Here is a 20,731-nt window from a genome sequence, read left to right as displayed (position 1 = left end):
TAATAAGGCCATGCCACATTTTTCTGATGGGCAAAAATATAAGCCCTCCCCCGCAAATAAGCCCCCTGGACAATCCCCCACCTCCGGCCAGGCAAAGCGTCGCTTACCAACCTAGCGGTGTCCTGAAGGTGCCCAAGCCACAGGAACCGGGGGGGGGGGAGGCAAAAGTGATTGCGTTGCTTGGTGCCTTCGGGATACCGCTAGGTTGGTGAGCAGCATTGTGCCCAGTTGAAGAGGGGGGTTGCCGGGCGGCTACTCTCTTGCGAGGGGGCTCCCAAAGAGCCGGGCACAGCCTCATGGGCAAATGGCTGTGTTGCACTGTTGCAGCAGCACAACACAACAGCCATGAAGCGATCATGCTCACAAGCAGCCACCCGGCAAACCCCCTTTCCAGCTGGGCACAGGGCCATTCACTGACCTAGGGATATCACCAAGCCGCGTGAGGTGCCCTGGCTCTGCAGGGAGAGCTGGGCCAGGGCATTGTGAGGCTGGGAGGCACGTGAGCAAGAGCGGATTTGTCACTCACGCAACCCCTTTCCAGCTGTGCAGAGCGTCATTCACTGGCATTTCAAAGGCGCCAAGCCACGGGAGCTGGGCGTCGTCGAACAGGAGCTCACACGGCTTGGCTATACCCATAGGTCACTGAATAGTGCTGTGCCTGGCTGGAAAGGGGGTTTGCCGGGTGGCTGCTTGTGAGCATGGTCACTTCATGGCTGTTGTGTTGCACTGCTGCGATAGTGCAACACAGCCATTCGCCCATGAGGCTGTGCCCGGCTCTTTGGGAGCCCTCTCGCAAGAGCGCAGCTGCCCAGCAACCCCAAAACAATAAACACTCCCCTCATAATAAGGCCCAAGCCATATTTTGTGAGTAAAAAGAAAACACAGTATTAATGACCTAACAAAAAGCAAAACATTACTAGCACCTCTGATGATGAAACTCATCCAATGTTGAGTGCCACAGCTATAGCAAAACTTTTTGAAGAAAAGTTATACCTTTACTTATAGACATAAGTAGATCAGGCTTTTTTCCCACTGATAATGTGATATAGCATATAGATGAAGATTGAAAATTAGAAAAAGTAAATTACAAAAACCAAGAGCACCTGTTGTATATGCATTTTTCTAAGGAAACTTCTGATATGATTAATACCAATTAAAGGCTGTATTGAAGTAGTACAGAATTTAGCAGAGAAATACATAATTTTTTTATCAGGTTACATGTCAAGTTATTTGACAATATTTATAATTTTGTATGTTCTGAAAGTGTTATACAAACTGGATCATCTATATCTAACAACACAAATCACTAACAATGTACTATTGACAAATTAGGTTGCAGAAAGTGAATGCTGAGCCTGAAAACCCTCTACATTTGCTGTGTTAGAAGACCAGCTCCACTGAGCTGGTTCTTATTTCCATTCAAAAGAGTGCATAAAAAGAGTTTTAGCCTTGAAAACCGGTAACTTGCGATGACTTTTTCCTCTCTTCCTTCAACAACCCTTTTTGGCTTTGTGAAACCTTTTATTATAAATATGTAAAGCACAAATGTTTTTTTTTTTGGGGGGGGGTTCTGATTTTATTGCAACCCACCCTAGAAAACATTTTAGATGAAGAAGGCAGCAATAATGCTTTCAATAATGTTGATAAATACAGTAAAGTATTTTAATAAAGAATCCTTTTGCAGTACTATTTAGAAAACAATATTTGGACTAAAATAAAATGTGCTATAAGATAGTAGTTATAGTAGCTATTTATATTTATACACTGAAAGCTGTAGTTGATGGAATTTGGGGTAGTGCAAAGAACTTTTACTATTGTTTTAAAAGAAAAGTGAAGATAGCAAATAAGAAAAATAAAAGGAATGGCTTGATTTTCAAGAGCATTTTAACTGATACAAAGGAATATCAACCTAGTAATCTTAGTTTGGTTTTAGTATTGATCCAATATTCAGTTGGTATTAAAATTACTGTGATGCCAAATTGCAAACCTATAAAGTTATCAGAACAAAATTAAAAACAGGATGCTTCCATTTCAAAGAATCAGGATTTTATTAGATATACATACCTATAGTACTGGTCTTTTGTTCCACAATTGTTCTTGGAGGTCGAAAGAGAGTATTATTTTCTGTTGGTGCCTGGACATAAGAGAGAGATAAATAAGGAAAGCAGTCTAATGGGTTGGTTGAATCCATTAAACTTGAAACAGCCGCCTGCTAAGACAGACAAGTATTAAAAAGCCATACAATGGGTTAGTAGAAGTATCAACATAATATGAAAGATCATGCAATTATTGCTGAAGGCGTTCCATTTCACTCATGAGATCCTTGCAATGAAGTGGTGCAAGCAGGCATTCATGATAAAACAGAACAGACACCAAGAAAATTATGAAACACAGATAATTGTATCGTTTTAGTTTAGTTTACCAAATGAATACTCCTAAACTGCGCCTGTATTGGAAGGGGAAAAAAAAGAGGAAATACAGACAGGCTGATGAAGTCACCATACAATCACTGAACCATACGCAGCCCTACCAGAATGAATTTCTGATGTTCAAAATTAACACTTATTCTCAGTTATAAAAAAATATTTTAAAAAGTCAAGAACAAACAGAAACAATGTAGTTTCTAAAGAAAAGTTTTCACAACAGAACACCATCCATTGTTTAGTATAAACCATACAACTGCTTTAGCCTTTTGAGTAACATATTTAACTAAATATACAATGTTATATTCATTTTCCCATTTCAGCATGTTTTACATGACAATGGGTGAAGTACTGTGGGAAGAATGAGGAGGAGGGGAAGAAAAAAAAGTACATCCAGTTAAGGTGTGGAGAAAATAATGATTAGTATTAATGATTTTTTCCTGCACAGTTAATGGCAACTGAAAGTATTATCTATTTCTAATCCCAAATATAATCCAATTATTTCCAATGTCAGCAAAAAAATAATAATAATCATTCAGATTTGCCTACCACCAAATTAGATGCTACTGCTTTTATTTCTTTAGGGGAAAAAAGCCTTGAATGACAGCTAAGCCAGAGCTTAGGCCTGTTTCATTAGGCTACAACCCATAATAATCCATATAGTGTTGGAAGCAACCAATTCTATAACCAAATACATTCAGTGAAAATTGTGTAGGAAAAAAAACCAAACAAAATTAAGACATGCACTTGCTTTTTTCCCCCCAGGCATTTTTGGAAGTAATTATTATTTTTAAAATCATATTTTAATGACAGGTGAAGTAATTTACTTTGAACAAAATCCAGAACAAGGGATTAGATGTCCTTAAAGACAATTGGTTCCTGCTTGGAATGCACAGTAACGTTTAATGAAGTAAAGTTTAAAAACCTGTTGCCATGAGCCAAAAATACTGGATGTGAAAGCCAATGATTTAGGGGAGACAGGGGAAGAAGTGATTTGTTCCCCTGATCTGCGTCTTCGACGCCCAGTACCCACACCACTGGTATAATGCAGCCACTCTGGGCTAGACACACTCAGGGGGCTCTCTTCCTGGAAATGAGAAAGGGGGCAAAAAAACAGCAAAGCATGCAACGTTAGAGTCAGAGCTAAATGGTAAGAAAATAAAATATAGTTGCACTCTTTTCTAGATAGCTCGATTCTAACCAAACAAAACCCACCAGCAACTGCAACTATTCAGCTACTGGTTTTGCTACAGGTACAGTACGTCAGCAATATTAATGGTGATTTTTAAATTCTACAAGGGAAATGAGTAAAATTGTGTGTGTATGTGTGTGTATATTTCAGAGACACAAACGTATTGCTTGTAAACATACATACAAACACATACATACATACACTTTTGCTTCATCTTGTATCATTAATGCAGTATTCTTATGAAATAAAATTAAAAATTCTTTGGAAATTATATAACTTTGAATAGCTTTGATAGCAGTAGCAGGTAATTTCTTAATGGTGAAGATATATTTCACGAACTTTTCCTAATGTCAGTGAAATTTAGCCGCACGGATTGTCAGGTTAAGCCTCATTCTTCCTTTTAGTTCTAAGTGTACATAAGTGAACCAAACCAGCCACCAGTTAAAAAAAAATTCCACATCAACAATGCTTAATATACACAAATCTCAAAACAGTACTGAAAGATATTAACTTTCTTAACACCAAGATAAAGTTCAGAAGGAATATTTTTTTAAAAAAAAATAACAATTTTTGTTTATAAATGACAAAATTACAGATAATATATGTTGACACAAACTGACAGTAATTTAATATCAGCATCTATAGAGAGAGTAAAAATCTTTTTATCAAAAAAAAATTCGTAACCAAAATCTTTTATTTTAAATGAGTTTTCAATATTTTTCTTTGAGATAAAAATAATTTGACAATGTTCCTTTAAATATATACAAATAATGGCTTCAAAAGAAATGTAATGTAGTGTAACAGTATTTTCAAGCTTCCCATATTTAAATTTCAAATAACTATGTTCAGTAAATTAAGATTTTAACTGGTATAGAACTAATAGAACTCACATGTATAAATCAAAAGCTAGAGAGGATAGGTATAATACTGTTATAGCAGATCTTTTTGAATCCTGAAAGAAAGCATGTTTCAAAAATATTCATATGTCATTAAAAATTATACGCTGTTGAAATTTAATAAAAGTATTTATGCTATTATAGTAATACATGTTTCCATTATTGTAAGTGACAAACGTTACGGAAATATAGTAAAGCAAAGACAGATTACAGAATTTGCTTTCAACAGACCAGCTAATTCAGAAGCGTCGTGTCAAAAGAATTCAGTGCAAATGCTAGATGATGAAAGATGGGAGGGCTCAAAATAACAAGACATACATTATATACAGCAATCGTTGGGAAACAGAAGTTTATGTAAAAAGATTTCACACTAAGTGATCTGTGAATTCTGATTCCCTGGAGCCAACACTGAATTGTTAATTGACGGAAGGAAGAAACCCTACAATAAGGATTTGGAGATGTCTGCAGCAATAGTTACTGGCTTTAAAATGGATATGTGCAAAGCACGTTAAAAGAAGGCAGGGCTTTCATTTTGAAGCCAGTCACTGTCACCATGGATCCCAAGGAAGGTAGCTTACCTGACTACCAAAGACAGGATAGTTTAACAATAAGTGCAAAGAGGAACATCAATTCTTCATATTTTTGTTACATTTAAGTATCATTTAAGCAACTATATCTCTGCCAAACTTGAGCTACTGCTCTTATAATGGTTTCCAATAGACTTAATAGGCAGATAGAACTTGCACAAAACATAATATATATATTTTTAAACACTGAGAGCAATGTTAAGATCTATAGGAGACAAAGGAAGATTTTCTATAGTTCAAGTAATGCCAAAAGAAATACCCGTGGATAATTTGGAATGCTAAACAATTCTGCCGTGGAGTACAAAGCAGAAGCAAAGAGATTTGCTGTCAAACCACTATTTCCAGATCATCTAATGCAGTGGTTCACAACCTTTTTTTGGCCATGCCCCACCTAAGCATCTCTAAAATCCTATCCCCCCACCCTGCCCCGGGATATATTATTCTTTCTTTATTCAAAAAGTGACCTCTACTCACATGGAGGAAGCCTAAAAGGCCATTAACTTGGTTTAAACAAGGTTCAGTTTTCCCCCATTAAAAGTCAAATTGTTCCCCTGTGGGGCATCAGCCCCACGTCCGGAACCCCTGATCTAATGCCTTAGTTTTTCATAGATAAACAATGCTAATTACTTTTAGCTGTTTGGGGGTTTTTTCCTCTTGAAGTCAGTTTTTGACCACTTGCAACTACCTAGTCTGGTCCCTGCAGTTTTCTTGGCAAGATTTTTCAGAAGTGGTTCGCTATTGCCTGTTTCCATGGGCTGAGAAGGACTGGCCTAGGTCAGCCAGCTGGCTTTGGGCCTAAAGTGGAAGTAGAATTCATAAACTCTGGCTTTCTAGGCTGATGCCTTAACCATTGCACCAAACACAGCATTCCTACTGAAACCACTTAAAAATACTAAAATTCAGTTATATAAAGTTGCCAAATGTTTTGGAATTATTGTTGTACTAGTATTACTCCTTCCTTAGAATAAAAATGTAAAATATATGGGGTATCTTGTTCTTTAAGTCTTTTTCTTCTGTCACTGAAATATTAATTATAGCAAATCTTTCTTCCTGAGTCAGACCACCTCATGTTGCGATTTTTGCTAATCCACATTCCAAATGTCTAGGAGCATCTCAATTTTTTATTGCATATAGAATCAGGATTTGGTTCTCTATAGGTTCTATAGAGAATAGAAATATATATAGAACATATACAGTTCTATAAATTATGGCTGAAATGTATTTTCATTTGTGGCTTGCTTGTCTCTCTGATTTTCTGGATACATTTCTGTCGAAGAAACTGAGATATGTATATATTTGGCAATGATTACCAGAAAAAAAAACAGAACATCATCCAAAAACTATGATAGTAGTCTGTTGGGAAGAACTTTCAGTCTATTAATACTGCATTTCTCACTAGAGAGTGCTTAATTTGGCCAGATAAAATGCTGTGCCATCTCTATTTGATATGTTACACATTGTAGTTCAAAGATTCTCAGCAGGTGTCATTAAAACATCCAAGCTACAAAAATAAATTAAGTAAACAATTGTAAATAATCTTGTTTAAACTCCAAAAATAAAAATAGTAGAAATAATCAAACAAGCAACCAAGAAAGGTGACATCATCTCAACATAAAAGACTTCTGAATTAATTTTTAAAAACCTAATTAGGGACAGAGATTGAAAAGGAGCATAACCTTCCGGTGCAAGAGTATTCATGCCATACCTGGTGAAGAAAATTGAACAAGTATGCATGTATTGCAGTGTCTCCCGTTTTATACAGTCAGAAACACTGATGTAATATTCCCACTTTATCTAATGGTTCTAATAGGGCTCATGGCTGATTAGTTTCCAGAAATCTACAAAAGGTTCACTAATTCTGTTTTATAAATATGTAGACTTTTTCTACATATACTTGATTTTCCCTTTGTTCCTTGATTGCCTTCCTGATTAAGTATAATATTATAATTAAGTAAACTGTATACAAGATTAATGTGGGAATGTATGCACCCTTGGAACACCTCAAAAGCCAGGTTACGGAAACACTGTAATGGAGTAAATCTATCTTTATGGTTGCTAGGAGTTGTCAGTGATTTAATGGTTGATAATCAATCAACTAATCATTATAATACTAGTATGTTTTGTAATTTTTCAGTATCACCAAAATCAATTATATTGATTAGTTGGGGAAGAACTCTAATTTTTTTTATAAAAAAATGGGATATCTAAACTTACTTCTGTTGAACCCATTTTTCTGGGTCTGGAAAGGGGTGACTTCCTGTGTATATGAATTGGATCTGACACCATTGGCTTGAACATCATTATTGAACGATCAGTCTCATCTCTTTTATAAGAATGGGGTTCCTCATCATTCTCATTTCTATGGGATTTTTGCTTTGAATCATCATTCTAGAGGAAAACAGATATTTCATGTAATATAACATTTCGTCAAGCAAACTAAAAGCATAATTCCCTTGAATATTACATATCATGGTCTTAACTAGAAATGTGCATGGTTGTGACTATGACGCACTTACGCTGTTATTCTCATTCGATTATTAATTAATTGATGTTGAGACATTACATGACTACCATTTGTGATTTTATTGACAGCTTCTCCATTGACTCTGCTTTTGGAAGCCAGTTGCAAAACACATAAATGGAAATCACACGACTGCAGGACACTGTGATGGTAAATGCCCATCAGTTGTAAAGTGCCCAAATCTCAATTATTTTACCATGGGGGCTTTGTAAATGTGAAGACCAGTCAGGAAATTACTTTTTTAGTGCCATTATAACTTCTAATGCTCAGAAAACATGACAGTTGTTAATCTATTATGCCTTCTCCATATCAAAAAGCCTAATACCAAAGGTATCAATTCTGTTGTAAGAGCACTCTAATTCAATTTGTAATGCAAGTCCTTGCTAATTATCACTTAATAGACTGTCTTCTATTTTACTTATAATTACATGGAAAGAGTATAATACTGTCTGATTTAAACTAGTTAAATACATCTCTAAGTATATTTAGGAAGTTTCTAAAATTAAACAAAACCTGGAGATTTTTATTTAAGCAACCAAATACTGTGAAATAACATGAAAAGTGCTCTTTAAGTTTCATATGAGAAACATTTCTAGAAGCATTTACCTCCCGTGAAGCAGGTCTGTAGCCAAAACCGGATGGTAAGTTTTTATCTTCTTCACAGCCTTTAGCTCCTGGACTAAAATGTAACTCTACATGGAAGCGTTCTTCTGATGAGACCTCCTAAATAAATGGATAAGTCAGGTCATATTCTGACTATATGTAATTGGCTTTCCTCCTAAATTATTGTTTATTCTTTCCTTACCTTATTTGGATCTTCATACAACATGATAACTATTTGGGTCATGTAATTGAGTTCACTGACAACATTAAGGTAATCCATAGCTCTCTTCCACTGTTCATCTTTTGATGCCTTAGATGAAAAATGTAAATACCACTTGTTTAGTATTCTCTGTGTGCTTATTCCCCTTTTTATTCTAATTGTAAGTTGCAATCTTAAATGTATTTACAATATAGGCGCTCTGAATGTATCTTCAGTTGATATATTTTATAATTCAGTGTTGACAAGTAAAACACCAAAAAAATAAAGATACATTGCCAGACAGAAATTAATCCTAAAGCATTTATTTTGCATATTATTTTAAACTTATTATCAAATCCATTAACATGTAAACTAGGCTATTAAACAACAAAACATGGCTTTAAAACTTAGTTTAGTTTTATATATTAACTAGTATTTTCATATGTTTTAGAGCACAATGAAATCACAAAAAGGTAACACAGTTTTTGCAAAGTAATCAGTCAGTGTTTCCCTTACTGAAACGATCAGAAGTCAACTATGATGACTCTTTAGATCAGTGTTTTTCAACCACTGTGCCATGGCACACTAGTGTGCCGTGACATAGTGTAAGGTGTGCCGTGGGAAAATTACTTTATATATAGTCAATATAGGCACAGAGTTAAATTTTTTTAACATTTTCTAATGGTGGTGTGCCTCGTGATTTTTTTTCATGAAAAAAGTGTGCCTTTGCACAAAAAAGGTTGAAAAACACTGCTTTAGATAATCTTTCAGGTTATTTGTGAAAGAAAAATTATTACTGAACAAGTAGTGTATTCAGTTGGTTATGAAATGAATCTTTTTATCTTTGGTGATTCTGAAAAGGATTGCCACTGAAATACTTACATCGCATAAAGAACCGTAGCGAAGAGTTGAAAGCAATGAATGGACATGACTCTCACTGGTAAAGTACAGCCTAGTTCTCACGTGACGTTCAGGAGACATAACACCGCTAGAATACCTAAAAATAAAATTGCATAAGCGAGTAAAGGGAACCATACATTGTATACACTATTCAACAGATCTAAAAATCTAAAATTTCTAGATCTAAAATCTAAACATTAACTAACAATTTCCACAGTTTTCTACTAATAATAAGGAATTAGGCACACCGTTTAAGCTTCTGTATCAATTTTCTCCTGTTCATGATTAATTAACCTAGGCATAAAACAATATATTTTTGTTTTTGTGCTTACATTTTATGCAGCCTTTATGAATCCATATTTATTTTGGACCTAAATCTCAAATTGGAGGAACACTGAAATCTTAATCAGTGCTACATTTATGTTTAATAAAAAATATACTTCACAATCTGAATTGTCTGAAGTTGAACCCTTGTTTTAAACTGCAGAATATAATGTCTGCATTTGATAATCTGTGCAACCTTGACCAAAAATAAAATCAGAATCTTATCAGAACCTTTACCTAGAAGCTAAACTGTGAGTGCAACATGTGAGAAACTAAAATTACCTTTGAAAATAACAGAAATTAAGTTCAAGTGCCTAAATTTACCATGTTTGTGATGATATATAAATAAAGACCATAGATTTTTTAATGCTAAAATTATATAGACTCCATAGGACTGGAGGCTACCATTTTAACGAAATATTTATCTAAATTTATTGTTATATAAAGGCTTTAATAATGTTGAAAAAATAGTTTAAAAAAAAACTTACAGTGGATGGAGTTTGTTAACAGTATCATCATCCTGAGTCCTCTGAAGATCAGACCGAATTTTCCTCAGTAGTGGATTACAGTAACCTTTAGCAATCTCTAATTTTTCAGCCTCAGTAATACCATATTCCTTAAATGCAAAAAAATAAAAATAAAAAAATAAAAAAACTTGGATACTCCTGAAAATTCCCGTTCAATCTATAAGTCAATTTGTTAGATAAATACCTATTTCTACCTAAGCCCTAATGAGGTAATTCCACTTGCAGATAATATGTATGAGTACTTTCAGGCACGAGCCTCTAATCCTTGTCCTGCTGCTAGATCTGCCCCTGGACTCAAAAAACCAACAACATTGCAATTCTTTGCCAAGTTGTAAACTGCTATTTTTCCTGAAGATAGGAAGGCATGTCAACTGAGAGAGCAATGAATCCATAGGATTAACCTACCCATAACACAGAATGGGACCTAAGCAATGATAGTAGCAGTAGAGAACTTGTTTCAACCTGAGTCCAGATAGCCTTGAGCAGGGGCCATATGCTAGTTAGTAGGATATGATATGAACAAGCACCCCCAAGCATATTTTTTGATACAGATTCCTCCAGAAAATGCATTCACTGGATTCACTAGATATATTTTTAAAGCCTTCTTTTATTGCAGGGACAAAAGGTAAAGGATACAATATTCACTGGAGGGAGAATAAGTTATTTCCTCCTTAACTCTATATTACAATAAGGCTTTAAATCACCATTTGTTGCAGCTGAGTTATTTAAAATGGAGATTCTCTGTAATAAAGATGTTGTGACAAGCTCATTTTTTGCTGACATTATGCCATTTTTTGGCTTCCTGGTGCAAAAACCACCCTTTTTGTTTTGGATTATCATCTTGCCTATATGCTAAGGTCCGAATATATTGTATTTACATTGTTCCTTAAAAATTATTTTATTTTGTTATTTTGTATTGTTATTTTATTTATAATAACAAAAATATTATTATTGTCATTGTCGTTATGATTTTGTACGGTTGTTTTGTATTCTGTATGAATCAAATAGCTATTTGTAATAAATAAATAATTCTCTTTTCAAAATGTAATTTAAAATCATACGTTTAGGTTATCTTCTACATGACTGCATTAACCTAATTCAAATTCATTTATAATTCCAATTCCTCCATTTCATTGATCGTTTGCATCCCAATCACCCATTAGTACTTTTATATGCTTTCTAGATGCTGTATTTAGCAACACTTGCACTTTGCCAAATATTTTTTTCAATGTCTTTCACAACTTGTTAACATTGATGGTTATAACTTCATTAATTCTAATCTAGATGATCCTGTTGTTTACTGCATATTACTAAAGTATCTACTTAGCAATATTCTTTGAGTATCATTATAACTCTATTTTCTTGTATGGGCTCATAATCTGAATAGTGTATCATGTAATCCTCATATTTTAATTTTGTGAACCGTGTTTTTGCTCCTTCTTAGGGAGTAGATCTGAGTTAATCATAGGTCACAAACAATATGCCTCATGATTCTATTGGAAGCCACATTAAAATAAACTAATTATCGGATACAAGACTACATCTAGAAGAAAAATCTAATGAACTGTACAGCATTCACAACTGAATAAACAAATACAGAATTGCACCATTATTCTGGATGCAGTCTAATGTCAACAAGATGTGTGTCATGTATATATAAATATCAGACTCAATTTAATAAGGTAAAGAGGTACTGCTCTTCAATTTGTGAAAAACTGCTTTATGAACTACAAATGCAGATTTGAGACAGTAAATTTAGTCATTTCTATAATAGTTAGCCCTAACCCTAACAATATTATCTGGAGAACATAGCCATTTTATTATAATGAGAGTACTATGTAAGCGGCAATGTACATACCTGAGGGATCACAATATCAGCCAATGCCTTTGACAGTCTGTACAATTCCATTGTATTTTCTAGCTTTAAGGAGACATTATGCTGAACATCGTATTTTATGCAGTCATAGATATCTGGGATTTTACTTATATCATATTTTCCATTCTTTGTTTTAAAGTCTTTTTCAAGCTTGGCCCACCTACGCAGCATTAGGTCCAATGTTTCACTGTGATAAAGTTGAATATCTAGTTGGACAATTATTAAAAAGTAATAATTACACACACATACACTAAAATAGTTTATATTTCTGCAATTCTGGTACGTAACTAAGCCTATTGTTATCTTCTTTCCTGCGCAAGGTTACTGCTATTTTACTTACATAGCAATCTACATCAGTGAAGTTAATTTGCTATTAATATATTAGAGTAACTAGCAGTCATTGGGCAAACTATTACAATTTCTTATTCTGAAAGTTGTTCCTGAATTAATAAAAAGATTGTCCCAACAGTTAATTACAAAATAAATATGCGTAATTAATATTATCAATCCAGCCCGATCAAGCAAACTGTTTACCTGCAAATTTAGGATCTTCCATTCGTTGTTTGATTTGAGATGTCAAACTCTGGATTAAGGAATATACCTTATCACATGTCTTAATAGGATTTTTTATCACTTGCATTGATTTTATCAGAGAAATGCTGCCAGATGGTGTCAGCTGTAGTACCAAACCAAAAAGAAACATGTAAGCTATAATACTTAAAGTCTACATCAGGGCTGTCAAACTCAAGGATCCGGCCCACCGGAGTCCTTAGATCTGGCCCATGGGGTCGCCCTGGAAACAGCAAATGACTGCAGTGCCTCTACCAACATAAACAGAGCTCATGGGCAGCCCTCCTGCATTCCATTTATGCTGGCAGAGGGTTGCAGGAAGCTGTTGCAAGTGAAAACGGAGCTCAGGGGCATATTTTTGCAGTGCAGTCGGGTCACCACAAGCGCCCTCAGCACGAGTGACATTGAACTGGCCATGCCCACCCTCACCCTCCCCGAGGTGAAACAGAACCCTGATGCGGCCCTCATTGAAATCGAGTTTGACACCCCTGGTCTATATATATAGCATCTGATATCCAAATCCCTGAAAAATATGTATTTTTAAAAAAATATACATAGTTGTCTGTCCTATATGAGAAAAACGTATAAATAAAAAAACATTTTTACTTATCTTTTAAATACAGGTAGCCCTTGACTTACATTTAGTGACTGTTCAAAGTTACAATGGCACTGAAAAAGTGACTTATGACCATTTTCACACTTATGACCTTTGCAGCAGCCCCATTATCATGTGATCAAAATCCGGACACTTGGAATTGCCCCATATTTATGACGGTTGCGGTGTTCTGGGGTGATGTAATCCCCTTTTGCAATCTTCTGATAAGCAAAGGCAATGTGTAAACCAGATTCACTTCACAACCATGATAGTAATTTAACAGCTTCAGTGAGTTACTTAACAATTGTGACAAGAAAAGATGTAAAACTGAGTAAAACTCACTTAACAAATGTCTCATTTAGCAACAGAAATTTTGGGCTCAACTATGGTCGTATATCAAGGACTACTTGTATACCACTAAAAAACCTTGGCTAAAAGAAACACTAATTTAAAATAATGACTATATCAACAATTATGTTTATTAGTTCTAGTTGACAATATCCGATTTAACTGATGTCCATCTTTGCCTTATTTTCCATTAATGCTCCTACTTTATTATTTCAAATCATGTAACTACAGCTACATATTAAATTATATATATATTATGTTTAAAAACTCCAGAAGGCCCCAAGAAGGACCAGACAACTAGGCTTTTAGATTAAGGCATATCATGGAATTTGTATTCCTCGTGTTAATGAATAATCTTTGGAGAGACCAAGATCAGAGAGTACAGTCTTTTTAGTTTCTTGATGTCTCAACAGCTTTCCATATGATCAACCACTTCTGGACTGTCTCCAGAGGATTGGGGGGAGGGGGGTTCTCCTTCCTGAGGGCAGTTTATATTTCTTTTTTTCTCTCCCTCCCTCCCTTCTTCCATTTACACAGCCACACATCTCAAGTACATGACTCTGGATGTCTTACAATTTACAACCACATAAGTAAACAAAATACCATATAAAAAGACATGAAAGTAGATAAAGCATCCATGTAAACAAAATATTAAACCAAATCAGCAATCAGATTTCAGAAATATGGATTCAGAAGGATACCATAGTTGATGGTATCAAAGGCTACCAAGAGGTCCAAGAATGAATGCAGAAGTTATCCAAAAGTGACAACAGTGCTGTTTTAATCCCATATCCAGGTCTGAAACTTGACTGGAAGAGGTCCAGATAATCCTCTTCTTCCAAGGTTCTCGGAAGCTGTTGTACAACTACCTTCTCTAAACATGTAAGTCTGGAGACTGAACAAAAATTGTCTAGTATGATTGGGTCTAATGGATGGCTTGTTGGGTGAGTGAGCCAGCATTTCTTAAAGAAGACTTCACCACAACGAAGACTTGGTTAAATGTCACCTCTAAGATGCAGGCAACCTAGGGACATGAATCTAATATGCAGGCAGGGATATTCACACTAATGAGAAATCTGTCCATTTCATAAGGTCCAACAGGTTCACACTTCTATCAGATAACACAGCAAGACTGCACCTAGATCTGTATAAAGGCTGTCCAACTGGGAGCGGATTCAAGCAGCTCTGTCCAACAGATGCCTGATATATTCCTCTAAACAGCCTTGTACAATCTTACCTTGTCTTTCACAATTTCAATTTATCTGTAGAGTATTTTCTAACCTTTTCATAGTCCTCAGAAGTAAAGTCTCTATCTCTTTGGAGAATTTCATTAAGGCGTGCCTTCACACGATGTTGGCAGCTGCTAAGAGAGTCACTGTCACTGTCCAACAGACCATTCATATTAGCACTTTTGACCATCTGCACAAGTATAGGTGTGAGTTCCCCTTCCAATGCCAATAGACCCTGGGAAAATAAAGTTACTGAATAGAATTAAGTATATGAATTCTCAAACTAAACAGAATATATAAATTCCATAAATAAGTGATTGTCTTACCCACTATGAATTTGTCAGAAAAGATGCATTGCAACTTACACACAGATAAAATAATTCTAAAACTGCCCAAATTCAAATCCATCACAACATGTGATACCAAATATATTTATATTTGCAGTGAGGAAATATTGTTTTAATCCATTATAGATTTATCATCTCTTCTTTTTATATGATGATTCTAAGCTTGTATTATGATAGATAGGGGGAGAATCCTGTTCAGTTTTTCAACACTATTTTTTATTTCAGGTTCCCTTACAACTTCTTTTTTATATTTTTAATAAGTTAAAATGCTATAAACATTATGTTTTGTCATAGAACCATTTGCTTCAGCTCCGTATCACTTTTGTTTCTGGGCACCATTTTCAACTGTTTAATTTGGTTTGGGATCTGATTACCAAAACGAGGGGCAATACTTCAAGCAGTTCAAACTGATGGAAGACTATTCAAACTTACAAACTGTTACACAATAAAAGCAGCATTAAGCAAAACAAAAACAATCAATCGCAATTCTGTTTGACAATCTGCCACACTCATTAAATTCATGTGCTAAACAATAAGATTGTCAAGTTTTGGGGTATCATATAGCATGAACTTAGCCATTGTGGTTTGTAAAATAAGGTTTGTAGCTTGCCATGATGTATGAATTCAGCCAATTGTAACACAAATTAATAGACAGTATACATGTTGAATGAACAGCCATTGAAATTTTCACTATCACTTCTAAATCACTTCAGTTTGATCAAAAGGCATTTTCTGAACTTGATTGGATGTTCAAGTATTAATTTTCATTTATGAATAGAACATCGCAGATTGAAATTTTTTGAAATGAATTACAGTAGTTCATACAGGAGAGCCAGTTTAGTTAGTGGCTAAGATGCTGGAGTATAAACTTTTAGTTTTAGTACTCCCTTAGGCATTGAAATTGGCTGGGTGACTAAGTCAATTACACTCTGTCAGCTCAATCCACCTTACAAGGTGGTTCTTTTAGAGAAAGTAGGGGAAGGAAAATCACACACACACACATGCTACATTAACTAGAAAGGGATATGTCATGTTACATGATCCATTGTGAAGTTTGTGCAAAGGATTTTGCATGAATTAAAATTTCAATCTGGTGGGTTCGAAGTTTGAGAAAGGTTGGTTGAGAATATCTACAACTCATTCTCTAATTTCAATTCAAAATATATTGTTAATAAAGATGGTATGTAGATCAAATAAAAAAATCTTGATAGAATTGCTACCTAATTAGACTCAAATTAACTAGGCTGAGAGAAATACATGCATGCAATTTTTATTTTTTAGATCTATTTTTGTATCATATTGCATGCAATTCTTTATGCATACTTATATTTTTCTATCCAATAAACTAGCAATTTATACATTTCATGCAAATTAGCAGAAAAATGTTGATGCTGATTAAGTACTGATGAAGTAGTCTATTTTGCATTGAAAGATTGTAAGAAATTATCTTTTCTATGTATAAATATAAAAATGCAAAGAAGCGGAACTCTTCTTGCAAGTAACCAATACACATTTCATATTTTCTGCTGATATTATACTACCTTTGCAAAAGCTGCCGCTGTCATTTGAACTCTTCCTTCATCAGATGCATAGATTTTGAGATCATGCCGATAGGTACTATGCAATCTAAGTAGACCACATCCTGGAAATCCTGCATAATCACCTACCAAAGAAAAAGACTGAAGTTTCTCGTTTGTTTCTGTAGATCTTCTCTTTTCATAGATATGGCTTCCAGCTATTACAAAAATTTATTTTATTTATTTATAAAATTTATATGCCGCCCAATCCCGAAGGACTCCGGGAGGCTTACAAAAAAGAGGGGGGAAAAAGACACATAACGAGGAAAAAAAAACACGGTTTAAAATAATAAATAAGATACCTTGTCCACCGGGATACATACATCGGAATGCTCTTCCTAGTTCCTCTGCCTGAACTCTACCTGCAGGTGTCAATTCTCCTCCCCATTTGAGAACTAAGAGTAGAGATGGCTCTTGTTTGTGGTTATCTAAATACATACAAGGCGGGTAAAAAGATTTTTTTTAACTTATGTTCAAAAGTCAAGGTGAAACCAATGTTATTTTTCTACAGGGACAATCCAAAGAATATTGTTACTAATTCTGTATGTTGTAGTGAACTGAATTTGATTTTGAAACAGCAGTACTTTAAGGTATATGGCAAATTATTCTGAAATAAAGGAATGAAGGGATGTTATCTGATGCATGCAGAAATAAATAAAAAGCAATACTGAAAATCCTATATAGGATATATATTATAAACTGAATTAATGTATTGATATTAATCAATTCAATAAACCTATTGATCAATTCAAGAATAATCAGATCGACCTTAGCTCTGTTGACCTTTCACAAAGTTCTAACGGCATAACTGTGTTCCTAGAATTAAATAAATAAACTAATTAATGCAAATTAGTTTCTAAAAATAATCAAAATACCTTCTTCTTCACTAGATGTTTTAGGACAACCATGAGGAAGATACGTCAGTTGTACTTTGCGATTTATGCCAGAAAAATGTCCATACCTAAAAACAGCAGTGAAGATATTAAAAATCACACAATACTGGTAAAGGAAATACAACAGATCAGATGAACTGATAAAATATTGCAATACACCAGATTTTGGAAATATCATGATTACCGTATTTTCACGACCATAAGCCGCACTGAAAATCCTAAAATTTGATCCAAAATCGGCAGTGCGGCTTATAACCCGGTGCGCTTTATATGTGGAAAAAGATCTCCCAGCTGCTTTGCTCCTCGCGACTGCAATAGATGTCCAGAAGCGGCCCCTGGGGCCAATGGGGACCGGACCCCCAGCTCGACAGCCCCTGTCGCCTCTGGACGTCCACCGCAGCTGTGAGGAGCCGAGGAGAGCGCGGAGAAGAGCGCGCGACGGCCCCCGGCGCTCCAGGAAGCGGGAGAAGCGCGCGGCCCGGCCTCTCCTCCCTGGACGCCGCAGCAGCAGCCCCAAGCGCACCGATCCCCGCGCCCTTCGCATCGGGGCATGCTCTTGCAGCACGCCCCGATGCAAAAAACACAGAGATCGGTGCGCCTGGGGCCGCCGCCGCGACGTCCAGGGAGGAGAAATCAAACCGCGCGCCTCTCCCGCCTCCCGGAGCGCCAAGAACCGTCGCGCGCTCCCCTCCACACTCTCCTCGGCTCCCCACAACCGCAACAGACGTCCAGAAGTGACAGGGGCCACCGAGCCGGAAATCCAATCCCCACCAGCCCCAAAAGCCGCTTCTGGACATCTGTTGCAGTCGCGAGGAGCGGCACGAAGGCTCCCGGCGCTCCAGGAAACACCGAAAGCAGCTGGGAGAGGCGCGCGGCCCGGCCTCCCCTCCCTGGACGCCGCAGCAGCAGCCCCAAACTCACCGATCCCAGTGCCTTTCGCATCGGGGCGCGCTGCAAGAGCATGCCCCGATGCGAAAAACACAGAGATCGGTGCGCCCGGGGCCGCCGCTGCGACGTCCAGGGAGGAGAAACCAAGCCGCGCGCCCCTCCCAGCCGCCCTCGGCGCCCCCCGGAGCGCCAAGAACCCTCGTGCCGCTCCTCGCGACTGCAACAGATGTCCAGAAGCGTCGGGAAATGTGCGGCTTATAACCCGGTGCGCTTTATATGTGGAAAAAGTTTGAAAAATTAACGTTAATTGATACTGCGGCTTATAATCCGGTGCGGCTTTTGGTCGTGAAAATACGGTACTCCAAAAGAAAGGCTACCGTGAAATGAAATTAAGAGGTTGACCCTGATCCTTTAAAGGATCCACAACATTTGCAGCCTAGCGGCCCAGATGAGGGTGAGAAAAGGGCAACTAGGCTGAATAAGTGGAAGGCCAGCACACACATGTGCTCACACAGCTCTGCTTGCACGAGTGGAGTTAAGCTGCTTACTCACTCATGAGAGTGGAGCTGCACACACACATGCATGCCAGTCCACCTCTCATGTGGCCCAGTTCTGAATATGCCACGGCCCGAAGGTGAGAACCCCTGCTTTAAAGGAACACCAGAACAAAAAAATAATAATAATTCTGTTTTCTTTATCATTGTCTCAGTCAAACTAATGCAACCAACTTCCTTTCAGACAAATAAAGCAACAGTCAGAATTAGGTTTAAATTAGCAACTGATCTGACAAAGTAAATTAAGACTAGTTCCAAAGTTACAGATGTATCTATGAAGAAGATCAGGTAATCTTTACATAGTTGTCTTAAAAGGTATTTTTATTATATCAAAAAACTTGAAATAAAATACTTACATCTCCAACACAGTCTTTAACTGTTCAAGTTTAGATTTGTTTTCTTCAATTTCAGAGTCATTATTCTGTCCAAGTTCGATTAAGAGCTGTCTTGCAATATCAAGTACTTCCTAAAAACAGTGGTAATACAGGCAGTTCATGAAAATGGATAATTATGCAAATACATAGAAAAGAATTTTTTTTAAAAAAAGAAACCTTACCTGTAGTTGCCTAGGCTTCTTCAGCTTTAACTTCCCAGACTTATACCCATTGCATTTTTCAAAAAGATCAAAAAACCTTTAAAGAAACAGAGAATGACGAATTGATTTCACAATATAAGCAGATATACATTCTAGCATTAGCTAGTGATAATGGCACAAATATCAACTTCCCATGAATTGATTGATAGAACTTGTATTCGTTTCATTAAAAAAAAAACCACAGGTATTTGCTGAATATTATCTCATAACAGAATTTGGATTACCTGAAAATTCAGTGAGGTTTATATTTACAAATTTTTAAAGAAAAGTTCATTTTTTTATGTAAAAAACTTATTATTTACTTACTTATTTATTTATTTATTTATTACAATGTATATGGAAGTCCATCTTATGATGACAACTTTTAACCATAATGAAACACAGTGTTACAACATAGTAAGCACATAATCCAGCAGCCACATTCTGATCCCCATTCCCAATAATATAGCCAAATCTTCAAGGCTTATAAAAAGTAAACAGGTTTAGGGTTAATCTATGCCAAATCTGGGGGAAGATATGCCAAAGTGTGTGAGCCATCACAGAAAAGGGTCTTTACCTGGATCCCACCAGATGTAACACTTTAAAATGGAGTCACAGCATGCCTCTTCAATCAGATTTGATAGAAAAGATAAACACAAATGGTGATAGGTGGTCCTCCAAATAACCTATCCCATGCTATGAACTTGATAGATAACTACCACCACCCTTATGTGAACCCAGAAGCAAAATGGTAACCAACAAAACTCATAGAACAAAAGTGTACCAGTCAAGGAGCACACATAACTACAAATGAAGATGAATATACGTGTCCCAGGATTCAATCTGGATCCATCACCGGGATCAGAGATTTTGTCTTCTGATCTTGCTGGAGTCCATTGAGAGTGATCCAGATTGAATCCAACACATAATTGCCCACACTGCATTATGAACCAACAGTTTCCAGATGCTCTTCAAGAGCAGCTCAAAGTAAAGTGCCTTGCCACTGTGAGCAAAACATCTCAGTCCAATAATTACAGGCTGTGCATAATATAAAGCTGAATAAAAGCTCTCCTGTCTGCAGCTGCCACCTATTCCTCAAACAGGAAAC

At 36.3% G+C, this 20,731-nt stretch overlaps 1 protein-coding gene across 16 annotated transcripts in view; it reads right to left on the bottom strand.

Moving 5' to 3' along the window:
* The window catches only part of PPIP5K2 (diphosphoinositol pentakisphosphate kinase 2), a 57,061-nt gene that overhangs the window by 12,627 nt on the left and 23,703 nt on the right, over positions 1 to 20,731 (bottom strand). For 7 of the 16 annotated variants that reach the window (XM_087715759.1, XM_087715763.1, XM_087715764.1 and 4 more), the window contains exons 12-26: positions 19,606 to 19,681; positions 19,406 to 19,515; positions 17,590 to 17,675; positions 17,017 to 17,142; positions 16,679 to 16,800; positions 14,843 to 15,025; positions 12,583 to 12,724; positions 12,031 to 12,254; positions 10,134 to 10,261; positions 9,304 to 9,418; positions 8,425 to 8,532; positions 8,226 to 8,342; positions 7,313 to 7,486; positions 3,349 to 3,510; positions 2,065 to 2,134 (exon numbers count right to left, since the gene is read on the bottom strand). In XM_087715759.1, coding sequence (XP_087571885.1) covers positions 2,065 to 2,134; positions 3,349 to 3,510; positions 7,313 to 7,486; positions 8,226 to 8,342; positions 8,425 to 8,532; positions 9,304 to 9,418; positions 10,134 to 10,261; positions 12,031 to 12,254; positions 12,583 to 12,724; positions 14,843 to 15,025; positions 16,679 to 16,800; positions 17,017 to 17,142; positions 17,590 to 17,675; positions 19,406 to 19,515; positions 19,606 to 19,681 — 1,943 coding nt within the window. Of the gene's footprint in view, positions 1 to 2,064; positions 2,135 to 2,422; positions 2,447 to 3,348; positions 3,511 to 3,743; positions 4,568 to 7,312; positions 7,487 to 8,225; positions 8,343 to 8,424; positions 8,533 to 9,303; positions 9,419 to 10,133; positions 10,262 to 12,030; positions 12,255 to 12,582; positions 12,725 to 14,842; positions 15,026 to 16,678; positions 16,801 to 17,016; positions 17,143 to 17,589; positions 17,676 to 19,405; positions 19,516 to 19,605; positions 19,682 to 20,731 lie in introns of those variants that run through there. The other 9 variants (XM_087715766.1, XM_087715768.1, XM_087715771.1 and 6 more) reach the window with 4 other exon arrangements.

This window comes from Thamnophis sirtalis, unplaced genomic scaffold (genome assembly GCF_051295495.1).
Source record: "Thamnophis sirtalis isolate CommonGarterSnake01/CBP01778 unplaced genomic scaffold, rThaSir2_p1.2 scaffold_5, whole genome shotgun sequence".
Lineage (NCBI taxonomy): Eukaryota > Metazoa > Chordata > Lepidosauria > Squamata > Natricidae > Thamnophis > Thamnophis sirtalis.
Note: the sequence above shows the minus strand (reverse complement) of the source record. Positions and strands in the feature narration are given on the sequence as shown.